The 23988-nt window shown below is 32.1% G+C and overlaps 1 protein-coding gene and 2 long non-coding RNA genes across 3 annotated transcripts; 2 read left to right on the top strand and 1 right to left on the bottom strand.

Moving 5' to 3' along the window:
- The first annotated feature begins 833 nt into the window (after positions 1-833).
- On the top strand, positions 834-2943 carry LOC142181097 (uncharacterized). Its single transcript, XR_012709371.1, has 2 exons — positions 834-1144; positions 1751-2943. It is a non-coding gene; the product is annotated as an uncharacterized LOC142181097 (long non-coding RNA).
- Positions 2944-13773: 10830 nt separating this feature from the next.
- On the top strand, positions 13774-15085 carry LOC107829539 (uncharacterized). The gene is made up of 3 exons (XR_012709190.1): positions 13774-13892; positions 14154-14492; positions 14808-15085. It is a non-coding gene; the product is annotated as an uncharacterized LOC107829539 (long non-coding RNA).
- A 2471-nt stretch (positions 15086-17556) lies between these two features.
- On the bottom strand, positions 17557-20267 carry LOC107829540 (protein RGF1 INDUCIBLE TRANSCRIPTION FACTOR 1). The gene is made up of 4 exons (XM_016656990.2): positions 20123-20267; positions 19801-19998; positions 18992-19207; positions 17557-18219 (listed from the first exon to the last, which is right to left on the bottom strand). Exons 1-4 carry the CDS (start codon positions 20123-20125, stop codon positions 17959-17961), a joined length of 678 nt encoding a protein of 225 aa, XP_016512476.1. The 5' UTR covers positions 20126-20267; the 3' UTR covers positions 17557-17958.
- Between the last annotated feature and the right edge of the window lie 3721 nt (positions 20268-23988).

The following is a 23988-nucleotide window of genomic DNA, read 5'->3' as shown; positions in this document are numbered from 1 at the left end:
GGGTGCATTGATTGTGACGTGGTTCGAGATGTGTTTCCACGATGTTGCAATTCTTGATAATAATAATAATAATAATAATAATGACAAAAGCGGTTAAAAGTTAAAATTCGCACATAGGTTCAAAAATGTATTAAATCAGATAATCAAGCCGAATATGACACTGGAGCGACCGTGCTAGAACCACGGAACTCGGGAATGTCTAACACCTTCTCCCGGGTTAACAGAATTCCTTATCCGAATTTCTGGTTCGCAGAACAGAATCATTCTTTTCCTCGATTCGGGATTAAATTGGTGACTTGGGACACCCTAAATCTCCCAAGTGGCGACTCTGAAACAAATAAACAAATCCCGTTTCGATTGTCCTTTAATTGGAAAAACTCCTTCACCCCTCGCGGGGGCGGAAAAAGGAGGTGTGAAATATGTATTTATGATTTCTTCAATACAATTTGAGAGGAACGAGGAGGGAATTATGTTTAAATGGAAGTAACAATCGAGATAAGAATTACCCTAACCTTTGGAGTCTGTATACAAACTTTTTTTTAGGCAAATATATGTGTACAAACTTAGAGCCCGTTTGGTCTTTTTTTTTTTTTTTTTTTTTTCGAAATATTTACTTTTTCTTTTAAAATTATTATTTGATCATAAAATTTTCAATTTATCACTTGAAAGTGAATTTTAGAATTCTTCAAAAGTTTTAAAAATTTTAAAAAATTAATTTTCAAAATTTTCATGCAGATCATTCAAAAAATTCAAAATTATATTTATATCCAAACACAACTCTAATTTCAAATATTATTTTCAGTTAAACAAAATTAATTTTTTTCCACGCGGAGTTAGGTATTTACAATATTCTACAATAAACTACTCCTATAGTAAACTAATTGGAAATCGAGTTCAGTGCTAGTATTTATTTGCTCTTGGAATTGACCCGTTACTTTACTTTTCCCTCTTCCCTATCTCACCCTTTAAAATGGAGCATTCTACATTATTCCTTTATCATTTCCTTTCTCTTCTTTCCTTTCAATCAACAAAATACACAGATCCACTCTTAGATTCAACGGGCTGTGGATTTCTCTCTTCGATTAACCTGCTCATGATTATGCTCGAGTTTTTTGTTCAGATCTTTATAGATTCATCGGCTTTGGTAAGATTTAGCACTCTTTATTTCTGAAATCCTGTATATTCTAGATCTGGTTGGTTCAGATCTTTTGTATCTGACTCGACCCTTCCGATTGAGCTGAGTTTTTACTGAAGCTGAAACAAAGTGTCATGATTGTTCCATTTTAGCTGTGAACAGCAGCGTCTTGATTTCTTCACTCCATTTGATCACTATTTGACTACAAAGTATATGACTTCTCACTCTGTTTAAAATTTGTAGATATAAAGTATAGGGTTATTTCTTCTTCAGCAAAGTACCGAATACACAAATTTTCTGTTTCGGTACGGTAATTCGATATTTACCAAATTATGCATAGCCCTAGTTGAACACTCCAACTTATCTAACGATCATTTAGACACCTTTCGTTTCCGTAAGTGTACCGTGTGCACACCTAGATCTGATAGACCTCAAGCGTGAGTTGCACTCGCCAATGACATGGTAAAGTAACAAATAGAAAAATGATACGTGTAATTTTGAGGAAAAAATAAAATTTAACTGATCACTTCATGGACTTCAAAATTTTTGTCCTATGTGGGAAGGCTACAACTGATAAAAGTGTTCTTTTTCTCTATGTAAACGTTTCGGTGCCAGATATTTATCATGCCAAAAAAATCATACAACAAATTGATACAACAAATTGAAGTTGTGTGTAAAAGATTTCTCTGGACTGGAGGAAATGAGATAACCAGGAAGGCATTAGTTTCACGGAACAAAATATGTTATCCCAAATCAATTGGAGGTTTTAATGTGATTGATATCTATATATGGAATAAGGCTTCTATATGCAAACACTTTTGGGATTTATACAAGAAAAAAGACAGATTATGGATCAAGTGAATCCATAACTACTATGTGAAGATCAATCACTTGTGAGAGGTTAAACATTGAAATGCTTCTTGGATGGTGATCAAGATGTTTAAGGCAAATGAGACTGTCAAAACTGCTGGCTATACATATGAAGTTAAGAAGTTCTATCACAGGTTATGAGGTGACTTCCACAAGATTAGCTGGAGAAGACTAGTGTGTAATAATCCCGGATGCAACTAATGGACTTTTATCTTGCAACTGGTAGCTCTTGGGAGAATATATACGACAGACAGGCTACTTAAGTGGGGTGTAGTAACAAACTTAGAGTGTCCTCTATGCAACACTAAAGATAAATCCATAGAACATATGTTCTTCAACTTCAAGTTCTCTACAGAATTGTGGACCAAACTCAACTGCCAAGGCATCAACAGATTACCTATGGGATGGAGTCAAGAAGTTAACTGGGCAATCAATTATGCTAAAGGAAAAAATGCCAAAGCTGTCATATTTAGGATGGTGATGGCTGGTTGTATATACTATCTGTGGCAAGAGAGGAACCAAAGGACTTTCTTGGGCAAATAAAGAAGTGTTGCATGCCTCTGCAAATTGATAATACAAGACTTACATGGAAGCGGACAATGGAATAGTAGGATAGCTGAAGTTTTGAGAAAAATGAACTATTACCCCTAGGTCTGCTTGGAAACATGTTGTAAAAAGCGATGGGGGAGGTTAAGGAGATAGTTGTGCTATAGTTGGGGCTGTCCAGCTTTAAGGGTTTTGCTTTTTTTAACATATTTTTCCCCTTGGTAAATAAAATTTGACTAATTACCAACCAAAAAAAAAATGTTAAAAGAGACCTCTCCCCTGTGGCCCATTTTCTACTTCTTCTTACGCCGAATTCCAAACAAATAGAAAAATGATATGTGTACAAAAATATATATACTTATTAAAAAAGCCCTTGCTTCAATTCTTTCCACTCCCTCCTCTTCCTTTCTAATTCATCCAAACCTCTCCCTCTTTTACTGTTATCTAAAGCCTAATGTTCTATAAATTTCTATCCTGATATATAAAATACAACTAATTGGATTGAGTGGATTGTATTATATTTTTTGGAAGAGAGAGAGAGAATAAAATTGGGTTAAGAGATAGTGGGGTTCCTGTGAAAAAAATAAGTATAATTATAAGGGCCTTCATGTTGCAGGGAAAATAAATATTTTGCCATGTCAGCGGAGAGGTTCACGAGATGCACTTGCGTCAAGTTGAGATCAATGATCATTAGGTAAGTTGGAGTGTTCAACTGACAGTTGGAGCCCAACTTCAAATATTTGTTTATGTATTTTTGCCATTTTATAAAGGTAACATAATTTTGCGCTGACATCAATGAGACATAGTTGAAGAAGAGAAATATTAAACTTTGTGACATCATGGGCAATGTGGTTACTAAACTTCCCTTAAATTAAAAGAAGAATATGTAGTTAGAGCTGTCAGTTAAAAGAAATTGACAAATTGTTTTAACGCATAATCACAGAAAAGCAGAAGCCACACATACTTGCTGAAAATTTTCGTTGCACGCTATAGGAATTAGGGGCAGCCTCTGCTGAAACCATACTATAACATGGAGCAAAAGGTGTCACAAAAGTTAAAGGAAAGAAAAAGAACATAACCCAATAACAAATTAACAAAGTAACAATTCACTGTAGGCCTCTATATTGAAGATTTATGGGAATCAACTGAAGAACCTTAGTTGGACAGAATTGAGATAAGAGAGGAAAAATGAGCTTAGCTCTGTATTTCTGAAATTAATGAAGAAGAAGTATTGTTACATTGCCTAACTAATCCCCTATATACGCATCTCCCTTCTAAGTAACAAACTAACTCCCATGTGTACAAATACATATCTCATTTAATAAAATGTAATAACAAATATTCTACTCCTATTCTATTTCTATTAACAGATATTGACAACTCATGTAATCCCCATTTCATCACTCCCCCTCAAGCTGGTAGGTGCAAAGACATTGAGCACTCCCAGCTTGCCAATTAGACACTCATGTTGTGGTCTTCCTAATCCCTTCGTTAGAACATCTGCCAACTGGTCCCTTGAAGGTACGTATTGAGTTTTCACTAGTCCCTCGTGTATCTTCTGTCTAATGAAATGACAGTCGATCTCTATATGCTTTATTCATTCGTGAAACACTGGATTTGCTGCTATTTGCATTGTAGCTCTGCTATCACTATGTACATTTACTGGGAGTTTCACCTCTGTTCCCAGCTCCTTTAGTAATGTTGCTAGCCAAACAACCTTTGAAACTGCACTTGCCATGCTTCTGTATTCAGCTTCAGCTGAGCTTTTTGAAACTGTGTTTTGCTTCTTTGACTTCGATGAAACTGGTGATTCTCCAAGCTTGATTAGGTATCTTGACACTGACTTTCTAGTGTTAGGACATGAGGCCCAATCAACATCACAAAAAACATTGATTTCACTTGAATTTTGACTGCTCAACAAGATTCCCAGTCCTGGTTCCATTTTAATATATTTCACTACTTTTATGGCTGCATCCCAATGAAACTTCTTTGGCTACTGCATAAATTGGCTGAGGGTTTGTACTGAGAATGCAATATCTAGTCTGGACATAGTTAGGTACAATAAATTCCCAATAAGCTTCTAATATTGACCTACATCTGCCAACATTTGATCTTTTGTTATGCCCATCAGCTTGTCCAGTTCCGGAACTGCCAGCTTGATATTTGTCTCTAAAGGTGTCCAGGCTGGTTTTACTCCACTTAGTCCCATGTTTGAAATTATTTCCAATGCATACTTTCTCTGATTTATCAGAATACCCTTGTTGGATCTGCTGAACTCCATGCCAAGAAAAAACTTCAGTTCACCCAAGTCTTTGATCTTAAAAGCCTGTTGTAAGAAGGCTTTGGTGGCTTCAATCAGCTCCAAGTTGTTTCCTGTAACCAACATGTCATCAACATATATTAGTATCACCACTATATTTGTTCCTTTATTCTTGATGAATAATGAATGGTCTAAATTGCTTTGCTTGAACTCAGCCTGCACCAATGCCTCTGTCAGCTTTAAGTTCCATTGTCTGCTTGCTTGTATTAGACCATATAGAGATTTTACAAGTCGACGAACCAATCTAGAGTCCCCCTGACTTGTAAAACCCTGTGGTAGATGCATATAGACCTCATCATGTAAGTCTCCTTGCAAGAAGGCATTGTAGACATCTAATTGTTGGACTGGCCAATTATGCATAGCCACCAAAGAAAGGATTGTTCTCACAGTGGTAATTTTCACTACAGGTGAGAAGCTCTCATTGTAGTCAAGACCCTCTCTCTGATTGTAGGCTTTGGCTACCAACCTTGTCTTTAATCTCTCCACATCACCATTAGCCTTAATCTTGACTTTGTAGACCCATTTACAACCTATAGCTATTTTCCCTTGAGGCAGTGGAACTAGTTCCCAAGTGTTGTTGGCCTGTAGAGCTTGAATTTCATCTGCATAGCTTCTACTCATCTTGGATCCTTAGAAGCTTCCTGAAAAGTCCTAGGCTCAACAACCGAGGAGAATATACCCAAGTATGCCTGATAAGAAGTAGAAAGATTAGCATATGTAACATAATTGTGGATATGGTATAAGGCAGTGTTGCATGTCTTCCTTGTGGTTACATAATCTGTCAACCAAACTGGTTCTTTAGGTTCCCTCTGTGATTTTCTTAGAGTGTTAGGATGTGTCTGTGCCGCATGAGAATCAAGAATCTCTGAGGTGATGGCCTCTGAGTCTTGGACTTCAGTGGCATTGTATTGATTTGCAGCATGCAAGATGTTGTCTAAACTTTGCAAATCTTGTGTAAAACTGTCTGAATTCTGTAAATCCGTTGCATATTGTATAATGTATTCTGCATTGCCATTAGAGACATCTAGCTGTTCTGTGGCTGTAGCAGCAGGGCCATCTATATTTCCACCTTCAAAACTATAAGCATCATTAGCAGTACTAGGAATACAAGGCCTGATTTGGTCCCTAAGACCATCAGCTATATCTTGAAAAAGAAATATAGACTCCTTGAACACCACATCCCTGTAGATAAAGAACTTGTCCTTATCCAAATCATACAGTATGTACCCTTTATTGACACTAGAATATCCCATAAACAAAGCTCTACTGGCAAACTTGTCTGCTTTGGGTAGTGCACTTGCAAAGCAAAGACATCCTAGTGTGTTCAAATGAGAAATGAAAGGTTTCCTACCAAAGAACAATTCTTATGGTGACTTACCACTGAGTGTTTGTGATAGTAGCCTGTTAATAACATAGGCTGCAACCAGAACACAATGGTCCAAAAACTTTATAGGGATATGACCTTGAAATTTGAAAGCTCTTGCAACTTCAAGCAAGTGTCTATGCTTTCTTTCAGCCACACCATTTTGTTGTGGTGTGTAGACACATGTTCTCTGGTGAACTATCCCTATAGATGTGTGTAAGTCCTGCATAGCTGAGTTTACAAACTCTCCACCATTATTACTTCTAATTGTTTGTACTATTCCATTAAACTATGTCTGTATTAGCTTAAGGAATGATTTAAAAACAATCATAACATCATTCTCAAATTGCAAGAGAAAGATCCAAGTTATACAAGAGTAATCATCTAAACTGTGAGAAAGAACTTATTACCATCAAATGTTGGAAAAGTACAAGGTCCTCATATATCTAAATGCAACAGTTGAAAGATTTTAGTAGTTCTAGTACTGCTCAATGGAAATAACTGCCTCACATGTCTAGCCATTGGATAAATATTACAACTATCTATTACACACTTGCAATCCTCCAATTTATATCCCAGAAGCTCCTTCAATGATCCTCCAGATGCATGTCCTAATCTTTTGTGCCACAGAGATATATCCTCCTTAGTTGTCTGAACATTCAACCCTTTGACTGTTGGTACATTGTTATCAGTATTTAAGGAAGCTCTTGGTACTAGCAAAAAGAGTCCATCTTTCTTTTTACCAATCCCCCTCACTTTCCCATTTGAGAGGTCTTGGAACAAGCACAAGTCAGGATAGAAAGAGGCAAAACAATGTAAGTCCCTTGTTATCTTTAATACTGAAAGAAGATTGTATGCAAACTCTGGGACATACAATACATCTTGCATTTCCCCTATTTCTGTGATTTTACAATTCCCAACATGTGACACAATTGTACATTCTCCATTAGGTAAATGAACTATTTTGTCTCTAGTAGGACTAATGTTTTTAACATTTGTTAACATCCCTAAATTTGCTACCATATGGTTTGTTGCTCCTGTATCAACTATCCAACTGCCTTTTGACATATTAGCCATAAAGGAATAAGTTGTACCTGCCATGTTTGCCATCACATCCTTTGGAGTGTCTTTGTTGAGTAACTTCATGATCTGATCATACTAATCTGATTTGAGTTGTGGTGCTCTTTGCCAATTTCTTCCTTTATGTTTCTGGTATCTCTCCTCTTTTATCATCAACACCTGCAAGATTAGGATTAAAATTTTCAACCTGGACATTATATGCAGTGTTTGTGCTCCCTTTCTTCTTAGTTTTGAAATCTTGAGGATAACCAATTATCTTGTAGCATCCTTCTTTTGTATGACCTTTCATGTGACAAAAATCACATTGCACATTCCAGTTTCTCTTTTGTTTTTGATAATTCTGATAATTTCCTCCTTTACCAGCTAGCAGTTCAGCTAAATCTACTCCTTCACCCACAGTAGAAGTATTAGCCACTGATCTTTGAGTTTCCCTCTCAATAAACATTGAATATGCCTTATTGATACTTGGCGTTGGGCTAGTCATAAAAATTTGACTACGAGCCTGCTCATAATTGTCATTTAGACCCATTAGGAACTTCGGCACCTTATGCTTTTCCATAAACTCAATGAAGTTCTTCGATCTAGCACATCCACATGGAGGAGGAACCATACTGTCAAATTCATCCCATATATTTTTGAGTTTGGAAAAATACATTGAGACATTGTCTGTTCCTTGAGTTATTGTTGATATGGCCTTTTGCAATTGCTAGACTCGCGATGTGTTTAACTTATCGAATCGTTCTTTCAGATCTTCCCACACCTTTCTCGCATTCCTCGCATATGGTATGCCAGTAATCAATTCTCTTGATACTGAGCTCATAATCCACCCTAAGGATAATTGCATTGCACCTATGCCATTGATGACCTAGTCTTGCATCAAAATCCCCCTTTTTCAGAGTGTCGTCGATCAAACCTAGCTTGTTCTTTCCTAACAGTTGGATCTCCATCGCACGACTCCAGGTGGAGTAATTTTCTGAACCAGTCAACTGAATCAAGATAATCGGAGCTCCGGTGGTATCCGATGGGTGAAGAAATAGAGGGTGATTGTGGTCAAGATTTGTTTGTGCCGCCATGGTTGACTCTTACTCTCAAGCTGTGATTCAAGGTTGAGGTTACTGTGGATTCACCAGGATCTTTAGATTCGATTCGCAATCAGGATTTGAAGCTCTGATACCATGACGATTTATGTGAATCAACTGAAGAACCCTATTTTGACAGAATTGAGAGAAGAGAGGAAAAATGAGCTTAGCTCTGTATTTCTGAAATTAATGAAGAAGAAGTATTGTTACATTGCCTAACTAATTCCCTATATACACATCTCCCTTTTAACTAACAAACTAACTCCTACGTGTACAAATACATATCCCATTTAACAAAATATAATAACAAATATTCTACTCCTATTCTATTTCAATTAACAGATATTGACAGCTCATGTAATCCCCGTTTCATCATATATCACAATTTAGTTTCACAAAACCACAAACTATTCAAACTTCCTTAATCAACTTCCTATTGTAATTCCACGCCAGCAAAACGCAAGCCTAATAAGCAAAAGTAAGCAAAATAATAATAATAATAATAATAATAATTGAATTACATTATGGTATTAGGCTGTTGGCACTAGAGGCGGATTAGGATTTCAAAGTAGCGGTGCACCACTATCAAATAAAGTTTGAGAAAAGCTAGAGTGGGAACCAACTCGGCAGCGCACTAAAATCTAGTTATGTTCCAAATCGATCTCTCTATATATATATATATATATATATATATATATATATATATATATATATATATATATATATATATATATATATATACTCCCTCCGTTCCGTAATAAGTAATTTTTTGGCTTTTTTCTTGTGGTCCAAAATAAGTGATTTTTTAGTTGTTTTCATACATATTGAGAAATTCACCTCTTAACATTAATTAGCAATGAAATTGACCATATTAATCTTTATTGTCTCTTCACATAAACACTCCTAATACATATTTCAACATTAATTACTCCAAGGGCAATGTAGGAAACATAAAAATTACTGCGGTGTTTTGGCCAAACGGTTACTACTATGTGAAACCTTGAAATTAAAAGATTAAAACGTTGTTGAACTTCTATATTCATAGACTTAGAGGGTGTTTGGCTAAGCTTATAAGCTGGTCAAACTAGTTTATAAGTATTTTTCGGCTTATCTACGCGTTTGGTAAAGTTAAAAGTGCTTATAAGTCAAAAATAAGCCAAAAGTCATAAGCTAGTCATCCCCAGCTTATGAATTTTTAGCTTATAAGCACTTTAAGTTTGATCAAGATTTTTACTATTTTATCCTTAAAATATTCCTTTTTAGAATAAAACTCCCACATCGATACTTATCGCCTCAAGTATTTTTTTTCAACCTTTCAAGTCCGCAATTCTCATTGACTATTTAAGATAAGCAAATCTCTCTTCCTTTGCATATTTATATCTATGTGATTGTGTATTAATCTTTGAACTGTATGTAATAAATGAGGACATATCAAATTTTTGATGTATTGCTTTTAAGTGTTGTGGTGATGAAAACAATATTTGTTTCTCTTCAAATATTTTATCCTATTTATGTTTATTTTTAGTGAGAAATTTTTGTCAATTTATTAATTATTATGACTTATGATTATATGCTTATCATAAAATAAATTATATTTATTATAAAAATTATCTTATCTAAGCACAATTGTATTTAAAATAAAATGATAAATAGAATATTTTGTATTTGAATTGATCTGGAATCTAAAATTTTAAAGAAATTACGCCCTTATAAACAGTTCTAAGGTTATTTAAGTTATTTTAATAGAAAAAGAGCTTATCAACACTTTTTATCAACGTAAAAGTGCTAGATATGCCCCTCTACTATCAGAAATTAGTCATAAGTAGCATCCGTTATACCATTCGAAGGTTTTTGTCCCTGCCGTTTCGAATAGTATAATGGAGGCTACTTATAACTAATTTCTGATAGTAGAGGGACACATCTAGCCCTTATCCGTTTTATCAAATATTGCAATAACTTATTATCAATTTTAGCATTTGTACCCAAACACGTAACTGCTTATTTATTAAATTAATTTCAGCACTTAATGCCTATCAGCTACTTCAAATCAGCTAATCCAAACAAGTTCTTATTACTCACCTCTTTTGTGAAGAAAAAAAACAAACAATTTTTTTTATCTTAACTTAGAAGAGTGATTACATTGCCTCTTCCTTCAACCAACTAAATTAGAAAAACTATAAGAGCTTCACATTTTCAAAGTTACAGATTATAAAGTTAGAAATGGTAGAGCAATATAATTCCAACCCTTTAGTGATTGAATATCAAATTGAGATAAGGTAAAATATATAACTTTTATAACAAGTGATATTTAACGTCACACGAATCTATCTATATTATATTAAAAGCAGGAAGGCCTTTAGCAAAATATCGTTCGCATTTTTTACCTTTTAAAATATAAAGTTCCCATAGGACAATATAGTAATTTAAGTATTTCATAAATATTTAAAAATATTCACTTAATTAATTTAGTTTTCAGATTTTTTGGTAAATATTTCTTCAATATTTGTTATTAAACTTTGCCTTAATTAATTGGTTGAATTTTGTCACGTTTCTTACCCAAGGAAACTTAACAAAAAAAAAATTCCTAAACTTTCACTCTCATATTTTGTCACGTTTCTTACCCAAGGAAACTTAACAAAACCTAAACTTTCACTCTCATTAAATAATAGATTCTCTTTACTCTTTGGAATATTAAATGAGTTATTATGTTGCCTTAATTATTTGGTAATAAAAAATTTCTACTATTGCACAAGAAAAGTTTATTGTGAAATTGCTCAAGGAAAGTTTAATGCACGGGTAAAATGGAACCATCATTATTGTGGTTCCGTTGCACAAGGAAAGTGTTTAAAGAATTTGACTTGCTGGACGACACAAGAAAATATTTTGGTAGAAGTTTTTATTATTTGGTAAATTTTTCTTATATCTTTGACCTGCACACAAATTTACTTTATATAATTCCTTTCATGTGTCAAATTGTGTACCATGATACTTCTATAAAAGGAGCTATAATGTCACAATTTAATCATCAAAATTCTCCCTATTCCAACATCGCAATTTCAGGTGTTGTTTCTTTTACTAATATCAACATCTTTTGCTACTTCGTATTTTGCAAGCACATTTGCATGCACCAGTTTGTAGTGTTGCATCAATAATTTTTTATTATATAGTTTTTGTTTCATGTTTTTGACTTGGCTAATTTCACATCTCGCTTAATTTACAAATTTAGTACAGGTTATTGAAGAATTGCAATTCATCACAGAAAATCGGTTAAACATTCGTTCTGAGTCTTATCACTTAAATATTAGTATTATTTATTTCCTTTGTTGTATAATTAATAATACTTATAATTGCTATGCCAGCTCAAGTTGCTTGTTTTAAAAAGGCAAAATACATAAGTTACCCCCCGAACTATGACCCAAATCCCTGTTACATACTTTCTAGGAACGAATATTACTTTACACACCCAACCTTTCCAAAGTGTAGCTAAGACACACCACTTTTTTCTTGACCAGTTTTTCAGAATATGTGCAATATCATGCACTAATCAAACAGTGACAAGTGTCATTTAAAAAAAATATAAAAAATTAAAATTACAATTATACCCCTCATCTTCCTCATCTAAACTACCATGGCCGTCTTCCTCCTCTCTTACCATCAAACACTATAGCTTCTTCCTCCACCTTTTACTTAATAACAAAGTCACCATTAACTAACAAAAATCACCAGAAAATACACCCAAAACTCCATCTTTTTCGCTGAAATTGAATCAAAATTTTTGAGCCCAGATCCAACTCATTTTTCATTTCACTTCTGTAAAAGTTCGACCACCATTAACTGTCATCGCCACAAGTCAACTATTTAAAAAATCATCCATTAATATAATTAAAGAATGTGCAAAATCTTGAGCTAAGCTTTAATGGTTGGAAAAAATTTCGAAAAATTCTCGCTTATTGAAAATTTGATTTCGCCATGGGTAAAGCTCAAGTTAAGCTTCTCTACAACAAGAAGAGATATAAGAAATCGTGGTATATCTATTTGAGAAGAAGGAGATCGGGTGGTGGAGCTCAAGGAGTAGCTATGACAGAATTTTAAAGTAGGAAGAAGATGACTCAATTTAAAATTTTAAAAAACTAAAAAAATAGACATTTGACACAAAATTCTTCTGTTCACGCGACTTATTTATTGGGAAAAATACGCACTATCCACGTGGGCAAGTAGTATGTATTAGATACACTTTAGAAAGGTTGGGTGTGTAAAGTAATATTCGTTCCTAGAAAGTGTGTAACAGGGATTTGGGTCATAGTACGGGGGGTAACTTATGTATTTTGCCTTTTAAAAATAATTAAAAATTAGATTATCTGCTTTAATTCTGTGTTATATTAATACTACATGATTTGCGTTATTGCAATTTCCATACTTGAATCACTCATATTCCAACAATTACATCCGTTTAGGTAAACAATCTTCCTTATATCATAAAAATAATCAATTATTGAATTAGTCACTTTGATAACTTGTAAAATTCTTATGCATGCTTTATTTTTGGTACACTTGTAATGGCCAGTGAAAAGGAATTGTTATACCAATGTGTCCCAATTAATAGTCTAAGAGTATCTGTTTCATGTTGGGTAATACGAGTGTTAGTGTTTGGGAGTGGAATAGTAAAAGAGTTTAACAATAAAACAAATCAAAGCACCCGAAAAATTGTGACATTAGTTGACAAAGAGGTAATTGTTATTTTATATCAATATTTTATTTCATGTCTTTTCATAATATAGTTTTAACCATCAGATTAACTTACAGTGAAATTTTTTGCAGGGAAAAAAAATTAACGCTACACATTTCAATGGTTATATTGAGTTGTAGAAAAACTATTTACAACAAAACAAGATCTGTTATATCATAAACGGACGCATCAATAGTGCTAATCCTAATTTTCAATCAGTGCACAAGGAGCTTGAGATTAGATTTAAGAAAAATACGTTAGTTGAAGAAAGCAATAGTCACTTTTCGACCATTGGTTTTTCAAATAATTTTATTTCATTCGATGAGGCATCAAAGTGCACCAATGAAACAATTTTTGGTAAGTAGTTTAGATTTCATCCCGTAATCTTTCACTAAATATACAAACAATATTTTATTTCTATTCTCCTTATTAATTTTTGGGTAATATACATATAATTGTTTTGATATTCTTTCTAGATATAGTTGGAATTTTAGTGGATGTTAAACCCTCTACGGGAGAAGGTTCAAAGAAACGAAGGGAGATAGTGCTTGTCAACGAGATGTAAGTTGGTAGTTTTAGTTCAATATGTTAAATGTTTCTTCGTAATTAAGATATTAATGGTTTAATATATTTAATTATAAATTTCAGAGTTGATAGAAAGGTTGTAACCTTATGAAATGATTTCTCAGAGATAGACGGTCAAGTGCTACAAAAATTGATTGATGAAAAATCTGTTGTTGCGGCATGTGATGTTTGGAAAACATCATATAGAGGTAATATATCAAGAACTTTGGTATTTTTTATAAATTGCAAAATCTTTTATTATATTTAACCTCTTTTTTATCTGTGAAGGAAATTTTTCAATATCTACTACATACGTTACTAGTATAATGATAAATCCAAAGTTTGAAGAGGCGGTAGCTCTCCAAAACTGATAATATTTGCTTAGTTTTTTTTTAAGTTTAAGCAATCATAGTAAAATATAGTTATTATTATTTACTAATTACACAATATGCATACATGACTACAAGAAGGCAAAAAACATAGATAATAGTTTATTGCCAAGTACACAACTGAAAAATGCTCGGGAAGTAAAGATTGAGGACATCAAAGATGATTCATTTGACAATAAAGAGGTAAATTCTTCCAACTACTTAATATTTATACTTTTTAAAAGTGTCCTATCTAACCTATTTTTTATATATTTATTTGCAGGATACATATTTTAAATTTAATACAAGAATAAAAGATATAATGAATAAAGACGAACCATGGTATTCTTCTTGCAAGAAATGTTAAAAGAAAGTGGACGTTATAAATAATATTGCAAAATGTCATCGTTGTGGCGTCGAGAATGTTGATTACCAGGAAAGGTAAAACACATAAAAAAATTCAATTCTTTCTCTATATTTTCACATATCAATAAATGAGCTAATTGTTTGATTATGTGTGAATTTGTAGATATATTCTAAAGCTTGAGGTGTTTGATAAGAAAGAATATTGTTATGTTACACTGTTTGAATCTACAAGATACTTGCTTGGTTGTGATGTTACAACGTATATACAATCAATATCTCAAAAGGCCATATTATCTCTTGATTTCACCATCACAAAATATACAAATTAATGATATTTATGTGGTTTGAATACCTTATCCAATCTTAACTAATTTACTCTTTTTTGTATAGAAAGAAGAATCCAAATTTTATCGCAAATTGGCGTTGAGTCGGGGAAAAGAGTTCACCTTTCTTGTCAAAAATTGATTCCAAAAATGGCAGCGATCGAGATGGAAGACGATTTATTGCGAAGGAGATCCAGGAAGTTAAAAAAAATTGCTGCAATTGAAATAGATGAACATAATTAACAAATTATGTTCTTTATAATTTTGTTAATTGCGGCATTAATTTTAAAAAAAAAATATATTTCTTTCTATATGTATGGATCAAGGCAATGTTTCTTATGTCATTCGGAGATTTAGCAAATATAATGCTTTACATGGGTCAAAATCAAATCATAGAAATAATAATATATATGAAGAAGAAAATTCAGGTAAAATTACTATTAGCCTGTAGTAGTTTCCTTGGCAAAATTCACTTCAAGCTGCATATTTTAACATATTACAACAGATCAATAATCACTTTTATTTATGTATGTGTATTAATTGTTTTTAAATAATTTTGGCTCCACTAAAACATTATAGGCTAAAAATGTTTATTTACTGCAACTTCTGCAAATGAAATTCTATTTCATTATAGCATAAATAGAATTTAAAGATTTATCATTTTCAGTGTCTATTTTAGGATAAAATTAGTTAGGTTAGTTATTAATTAGTTACTCTTTTTTAATTTGAATTAAAAATAATTGGATATCTATATATATTTTGGAAAATTATTAGAAAAAGAGAAAAATATATATAAATTAATAACTTCAATGTATAGATATATAAAATCATAAAACTGATTTGTTTTCTGAGATGAGATAGTTTTTGAATAATAATTCATATGATCATGTTATATGAATAAGGTCATGTAACTAAATATATTATAATAAACTAAAGATAAAAACATAAATAATAAATTAGTTATGATGCCAAGTGTAACAACAAAAATTCAACAAGTGACTATTTTATGAGAAAAATAGTTAGGTTAGTTATTAATTAGTTACTTTTTTTTAATTTTAATTAAAAATAATTAAATATCTATGTATTTTTGGAAAATCTATCTATATAAGAACAAGAGAAGTAAATCAATGTTATGATGCCAAGTGTAACAACAAAAATTCAACAAGTGTCAATTTTAGGATAAAATTAGTTAGGTTAGTTATTAATTAGTTACTTTTTTTAATTTGAATTAAAAATAATTAAATATCTATCAACTCTGTTTATTTATAGAGACTATGTGACTATGGCCCGAGGATAACCACATAATACCAGAGACTAGCATATGTCTTTATGGTGGTTATGTCTATTTAAATATGTTATGTTTAGGTTTGAATAATCTATGCATATTCAAAAGCTATTGAATATTATTTTCATCATTTAAACAAATATCACATTTTATATTAACGTCAATGTATATATTTTTAATTAATAGACACTATACACACGTGCAACACACGTATACTAATACTAGTTACTTTAATGTTGTGTGTATCGTTCACTAAAAAAAACAATTATGGAACTCTATTTATACGGTGTAATTTTTTACACAGCTTTCGAGCCGTGGAAACGTTTTCTTTCAGAAATGTAGGGTAAGGCTGCGTACGATAGACCCTTGTGGTCCGGCCCTTCCCCGGACCCATGGGCGAAGCTACATGTTATAAAGGGTGGTCAACTAATCACCCTTCGTCGGAAAATTATACTGCACATATAGGTAAAATATTAGATTTTAGAGATATATGACATATATTGAACACTTTTTCTCGGCGATTTTTTTTACTTCTTTCAAGTTTGAACACCCTTGAATAAATTCTGGCTTCGCCACTATTCGGACTCCGCGCAAAGCGAGAGCTTAGTGCACCCGGATTGTCCTTTTTAATTTTTGAACATAAAAGATTCAATTGAATCTCCTTCCCTGGATAGGTAGCTCTGCCACTGATGATAACCCGACCCGTTTTGTCACAAACCATATCGACCACTGTCTAGAATCTAACTTTTGTGTTGGTAAATCTTAAAATTTCAATTTGCATTTATGTAAAAAATTATAAATATCTTAAGTTCTGTGACAAAAAAAGTTTAATATTCAAACTTTACTCATATCTTTCCTTTGACCACTCAGTGGACACAAAACCGGACAAATCACCATCTTAACCTGTACCCGTATGGTGACCCGTTTGAATTTACCTTTACTGGTCATATTTTTCAACAAATGATTTATTCAATAATCAAAAAACACCCACAAAGTATGGCAAAATGCTAAAATTCCATCCATATGTTGACACATTACCAATAAAACAGTATATATATATATATGGTCGATTGCTAGTAAGTTTCAAAATTGAGCTTATAATACATAAATCTAATACGTAGTATTTTTAAAATTACAAGTTGCAAAATTCTTTCTTTTTAAAAAAAATATATATGATCAAATACAGTCATTTAAATTGAAACGAAGGAAATAGCTATTAGATATTCTGAATTGAAAAGAAAAAAAAATAAGGAGAGCATCACAAGCCGACAGACTATCATGACAATAACATTGGGATGTGACTTGACTACCGGATTTTCCTTGAGCCGAAAGTCTATTGGAAATAACTTTTTTTACCACTACAAAGTAGGGATAAAATATACATATACATTATCCTTACCAAATCGCACTTCTGACATTTTATTGGTATGTTATTATTGTTATTAACGTAACATTGGAATGTTACCAAGTAATTTTTTTTACAATAACAAGAATGCTTCCAAAAATCAGAACAATAAAAAAAGACTATAAATTATTTACAATACTAAAATACCATCTATGTATAGACATAATGTTAAAATATCCTGGCAATATTACAGTATATCTACAATTTTGATACAAAATTTAAAAAGAAAAAGTCAAACACACAAAACCTATGTAACCACTCTAAAAGCCAAGAGCCATCATATCTGATATTTCATCATCCTATATACTATAGCATTATTATCTAATCCCAACTTCTAACTTATCCCATTTAGTCCTTGCATTTTTTCTTATTTCAACTCTCACCCTCTAACTTTTCAACTTGCCAACACTATATACATTATATTGTTCTTATAGACAAAGCTATCAAACACTAGCCTTCTTTGGAGAAAAGCACAAGTGTTTGGTATATGTGGGGGAATTATGCTAATTTTTTGGTGTATAAAAGGACTTAATATTCTATAAGTAGTCCTCCCATTGGGGATCTATGTGGAATTCCCTTTCTTCGCTTGGCCATTTTGTAATTAACTGAAGTTGGAGGGGGCGTCGACGGAGTAAAACTTTGGACCTTGTTGTTGTGGCTCTTGTACCTACCATGGCTGCTGCTGCTGTAAGAGTCATCGGAGGAGTCCGATGCCATCGCCACCGACCGCCGCCTTTTCACCGACAATTGCTTCGGTTTCTTAACGAAATTCTTTGAGGACCCGACAACCTGCGATGATCAAGTTGAAATCGACTATATAAATCATCTATATTCGTTATGTTCTATTCGGACCAATTCAATAATTCACATAATATCTATTGTATATCAAAGATTGCTAATAATCAAGATTTGAATGTCATTTCCATTTGGGGTACTAAATAAATGCAAGAGAGTCATTGATAATTACAATGTCTAACAACTTTGAAATTTCCAATTAAAAAAAGTTGATTATGCCAAAGTTTTCCTATCAATAGACTAGTAAATATGAGTGAAATTTCCACGCCCCATTTAATTGCTTCACATTTGTCAAACCACACTATCAACGACCATTAAACCAAAATATACCTTGAAATACACGCAATTCAAGATTTTTGGACACGCCCAATTCAATTCAATGCCATTAAAAGTCAAAATTAATGCAAGGAAATTTGGTCAAGATGAAAAAAAATGGTACAATTTAATGAAACTGTAAGAGAATTTTTTTCAAAACAATTAACCTAAATAGCATTCACCCACACGTTTAAACTAAAAATTGCAGTTAGATGTATAATATATGCAAAATCCATGTATAATATGTGCATAACCGTGTATAAAAGGCAGACCGGTGAACTAAGCTCCCGTTATGCGCGGGATCCGGTGAAGGGCCGGACCACAAGGATCTATTGTACGCAGCTTTACCCTGCATTTCGGCAAGAGGTTGTTTCCACGCTTGAACCCATAACCTCCTGATCACTGTGTATAATCAATGTATATCGACTAGAAAAAGTAAACAGTAATGTACCTTGCAACCAAGAGAGCAGAATTTGAAGGAATCAAGAAGGCTCCTTTCACAAACTTGACAAGTATTTGTTACACCTTTGCCTGGCCTAGGTTGTGGCCTTTCATTCAAAAAGACAACCTTAGCACTGTTGATAATGTATGTTTGGACTGAAGAAATGTCCAAATACTTTTGAATTTCATTTACCCTTATCACATCATGGTATGATGACCTCCTTATCTGTCCAACCAAACAAAAACAGAGCACTCAAAATCAATCATTCATAATTTCAAGACTTATCCTTTGAGATATCATAGCTATACACTATGTAAAATGACAATTTAGGGGTTCAATTGAATCACTCGTCGAAAAATTATACTGAAAAGTAGGACAAAAATATACTTTTTTTGACATTTTGAATATTTTTTACATAAAAAAGATTTTAGTATAGCGGTAAAGGTAGGTTAAAAATTGCTTAAAATAACATGATCAAACTTCAAGTGTGACACTTAAGCATTTTCTTGAACCCCATTGTTAGAAATTCTGGGTTCGTCACCATATACAATGTGTAGCTATAAACCCTCGTTAAAATTTCTAGTTCTGCCATTGTATACACTGTGTAGCAAAAAGTCAGCTCGATACACAAAATATCTTGCACTCACATAGGGTTTGGGGAAGGGTCGTACACCTAGGAACATGATATATTATAATACAAGCATTAGTGGATGCTAAACAGGGAGAACTAAAGCGTGTGGAAACAATAAACCAAATACTAAATTTCTTACAAATTGACACAAAAAGCCCAATTTTTTTATTAAGGAAAAAGAAGATACCTGAATGGCAATATGGCCTTTGTGATGTGCTAAACAAAGAGAACAAAGAGGACCATTTATACAATCAAGACAATACATATTGCATTCACTCTTGTGAGAATCAGCATGTAATTTGCAATGACCAAAGAATTTTTCTTTAAGCAATGGCTTTAACCATAGTGGCCAATTATTTTCCTCTTCATCAGGTATTCCAGCTCCCTAATACCAAAAAAGAGACAGAATTTTAAAATAAATGAACAAAAAAGAGAGTTGAAAGCAATCAAATTGATGAAAAAATTATTGAAAAACACTAAAGGAGTTTTTGGGGTTGTTGGAAATTTACCATTATTCTTCTGTTCTTAGGCTTGAGTTCTAAGACTGTGGAATCTTGATTATCAATCGCCAGTTTGAAAGACTTTAGTAGTAAAGCTCTGGTTTTTCTACACCAATTTTTTTAGAGAGAGAGATGTTTGGTTTTTGGAAAGTTTAGGAAGTAAGGAGAGAGAGAGAGAGAAAGGAGGGTACTTGTAATGGAATGGAAAAAAAAGAGGTGGGGTTGGGTTTGTTTTGGGGGGTGGGTAGGAAAAAAAGTCAATAATATCTCCAAGACAAAGAAAAAAGAAATATCTCCAAGAAAATGAGAATGCTTTCATAAAATAATTTTCACTATATTATGTGGGCGTTTGGATAAGAATTGTAAAATTTCGAGAAAAAAGAAGTAAAAAATTTTTTAAGTAAAAATGTTATTTTAAAATTAAAGTTGTGTTTGGACATGAATATAATTTTAGTTTTTTTTAAAAAAAAAATTGTGATTGATTTGAAGTAAATTTTGAAAAATAGCTTTTTGGAGTTTTTCAAATTTTTAAAATTCATCTTCAAGTGAAAATCAAAAATTTCATGACCAAACATTGATTTCGAAAAAAAGTAAAAAAAAAATTATGGCCAAACGGGCCCTATATTTAAAGAAAATAGTTTAGTGAACTAGTAAAAGAGTCGGTAAAAATGATCCTTATTTATGCTACCATTTAAATTCTGCTATCGTTAGTTTAGCACAACAATATACTCAATATATTTTTTATAAGCAAAATCTAAAAATAGTAGTATGCATGCAGATTTTATCCCTATATCATATAGGCAGAGTGGCTATTTCTAATATATTTTTGGCTCAAATAAATTAAATTTATCTACGAAAAAAGAGAAATATATCAGACTAGCTTTAAAACTGAACCAACTAAACTAATAAGGACATAATTTAAAGAGTGGACTCAAAAAAAAAATCATAGGTTGCAAATAATCCATCGTTAAGGAAATGAACTCGCGCGTATAAGATTTGGTCTGAACAACCCAACTAGTAATATTATCAGCTTTAGGTCTATGTCCGCACGACTTTAAAACACGTCATTAGAGTTTAAGGTCTGGTTACTTATATATCTAATATTTCTCTCGTGTTTGTCAATATGAGATTTGTCTAAAGTGTCACATGGACCTTATGAGTTATGACAAAAATTGTGAATTTCTCTCCTGCTCGTAAAATCTACGTGAGGCCGCTGAGTTTGCACGTAAATAAATATAAATTTTTTTAACTTAAAGACGAAAATATAATACTTATCTTAAGCATAAATTAGTAATACAAAAAAATAAAGCGATGATTTGCTATAACAAATTAAATTATATTCTTTATGTAAACAAAAGTTTGTATTATTTTTACATAATTTAAATTGCATTATATAGTTCCTTGAGGAGGTGACCGTGGGGCTGTCGACAAGTGCGTAGGTGAACAAAGTGGAAGTTCGTTTGTTCTTATCCTTTTGAAGTCACACGTAACAGAATTCCAAACCAAACTCCGAGCCAAAACCAAGAGATTCATTTGTACAAGGAACCGAGCCGACCTCCATCTTTCCTTTTTAATTTTCCATTTCATTGTCAAAATGTTTTTTTCTTTTTTGTTTTAACCATGTGGTTATATTCATTGATTCGATTAATTCAGATTTATGTTATATAATATTCATTAAATAGTCATGACTTGAATACGAGATCTTTAATTAAGGATGGAGGAATTCATCCATTTTACTATTTGAGGTGGATATATAAGTCGGGCATTAAATTTACTGATCTCGGTACTTTCGACGCGAATATAAATTTGTACAAAAATTCACTAAAATTACAATAATATTAGGTCGGAACCATAATTTTAAGAATAAAATGGATTCAAGACTAAGAAACTTAAATTTAAGGATCCAATCCATCCAACCATTAGAGACGGATGTAGCAATCCAGCACTGAATTCACTGAACCTAGTATTTTTGGCGCGCAATATAAATTTTTGTGTAAAAAATTGCAAAAATTATTTAAAAAAATATTAGGTCAGAACCCAGAATACGATGAATTCAATACTAAGAAACTTAAAGATTGAAACGATACCAATAGAACTTAAATTCTAATTCCGCATATGCCCGCCTCATTTCTTGATGATCAATTTCAATGTGGTACATATTCTTTCTTAGGTCTTATCAATACTATTGTTTTCCTTTTTATTCCTCCTTTTGTTTTTTAATTATATTGCATTAGTTGTAGTTCACGATATAATCATGTCCTTTATCTTTTTCTAATATTTAAGGCTAGGGGTATTTTCAATAGTGAGTTGGCATATTATTTTTTGTTAGCAAATTTGGTATCGTTAGTTCATTATTGACCATTAAGGTGTTGTTAAAGTGGGCATAGCATATATGTGGAAAAAATATTCTTCGTAATCTTTAATCATTATTTTAAAATCGGGAATATCACTTAATTCGTACTTGATTTGTTTTTTCCTTTTTAAAAAAAAATTCTAATTCTAAATACAATCTGATCTTTTTATAACAGCATTCCTATATAACAGTTATTCACTATAAAAGGCAAGTTTTTCTCAGAATCAATATTTATATTATGTTATAATATATGTCATCTATAACAGCACTTCACTGTAGCTGCCAAAAACTATCAAAACAAACGAGATTGTTATAAAGAAGTTTGACTGTATCATATTTTTACATTTTACTAATTTCTTTTATTCCGTCAATAAAAAGAGCTTGAAGCAAGCTAAAATGTCATTTCACGTGTAGTTCATTAACTACATATAACGACTTTTTGGTAAAATTAATTTCCGAGTATTTTTATCAATTTTTCAAAGACCAAACTAATCGACAAGATAAAGGACCATTACCTAACATTACTTTTAGAATAATGTTTTAAATAAATAAAAAATAAATTGTCACCACTAATTAGATGCAATTGATCAAACAGATATGTTTCTTTGTTGAGCAAATTAATGCCACATATTTGGTTTTAAAAGTTGGCCATTAGAATCAATTCTTTAGTTTAGGTCATTGATTAAAAAAATGCTATATTTCCTTTTCCATGTCAATAGTTTTGTGGTTTGTGACAGTTCAATCCACCTCATGAAAACAAAAGGTTTCAATTATTGGGGCAATTTGATCATTTTAGTATGGAATTCTTTTGTCATTTTAGAGTTACATTAATTAAATCTATAAGATAATGTATTAGGTTAAATATAGAGATAGAAGATAAGCACACCCGCTTTGGTCACGATTAATCCAAATTTGCCTCGGAAAGTTTCGCTTTAAGAGTAAAACACTTTTTGAGGCTCATCCGAGATCTCTAGTTAAAGATGTAGGACTATTTACCGCCACTCTATCATGACTTTTAATGATGTTTAACCTTAGCTCTATATTATAATTTACTCCATCTATCTCATATTATGTGTCGTATTTATCTTTTACACGCCCCTTAAGAAATATTAATTAGGAAAAAGATTGGACTATTCTACCCTTATTTATATCTTAAGATATAATCTCTCTTCATTGAATATTTATTCTATTTATGTCTTATCTCCATCTTTAAGAACAATTATTACTAAGGGTAAAAAAGAAAAAAAATAATTAATTTTGTCTCGAACTTCTAAAATGATAAATAATTTGAGACAACTAATTTTAATAACCACGATTATTAATATGAGACGGAGAGAGTATAAAGGTATATTAAAAATAAATATTGACTTAAAAATCTCCAAGCAGTGATGCTCATTCATTCACCATAATTGCACACTTATCTTTAAGAGATCATTTGCTATAGGGATAAGAAAATAATCTCAAGATTTAAATGTGAGATTATTGTATTTCGTGTTTGATTGAAATTTTTTAAATTTTGTAA

This window comes from Nicotiana tabacum, chromosome 5 (assembly GCF_000715075.1).
Source record: "Nicotiana tabacum cultivar K326 chromosome 5, ASM71507v2, whole genome shotgun sequence".
Lineage (NCBI taxonomy): Eukaryota > Viridiplantae > Streptophyta > Magnoliopsida > Solanales > Solanaceae > Nicotiana > Nicotiana tabacum.
Note: the sequence above shows the minus strand (reverse complement) of the source record. Positions and strands in the feature narration are given on the sequence as shown.

Coding starts and splice junctions, on each gene's coding strand:
- LOC107829540 (XM_016656990.2), bottom strand. Junction 19,208..19,800: donor AAGGCCATATTGCCATTCAG/GTATCTTCTTTT, acceptor TTGGTTGGACAG/ATAAGGAGGTCATCATACCA. Junction 18,220..18,991: donor TCTGCTCTCTTGGTTGCAAG/GTACATTACTGT, acceptor TGATCATCGCAG/GTTGTCGGGTCCTCAAAGAA.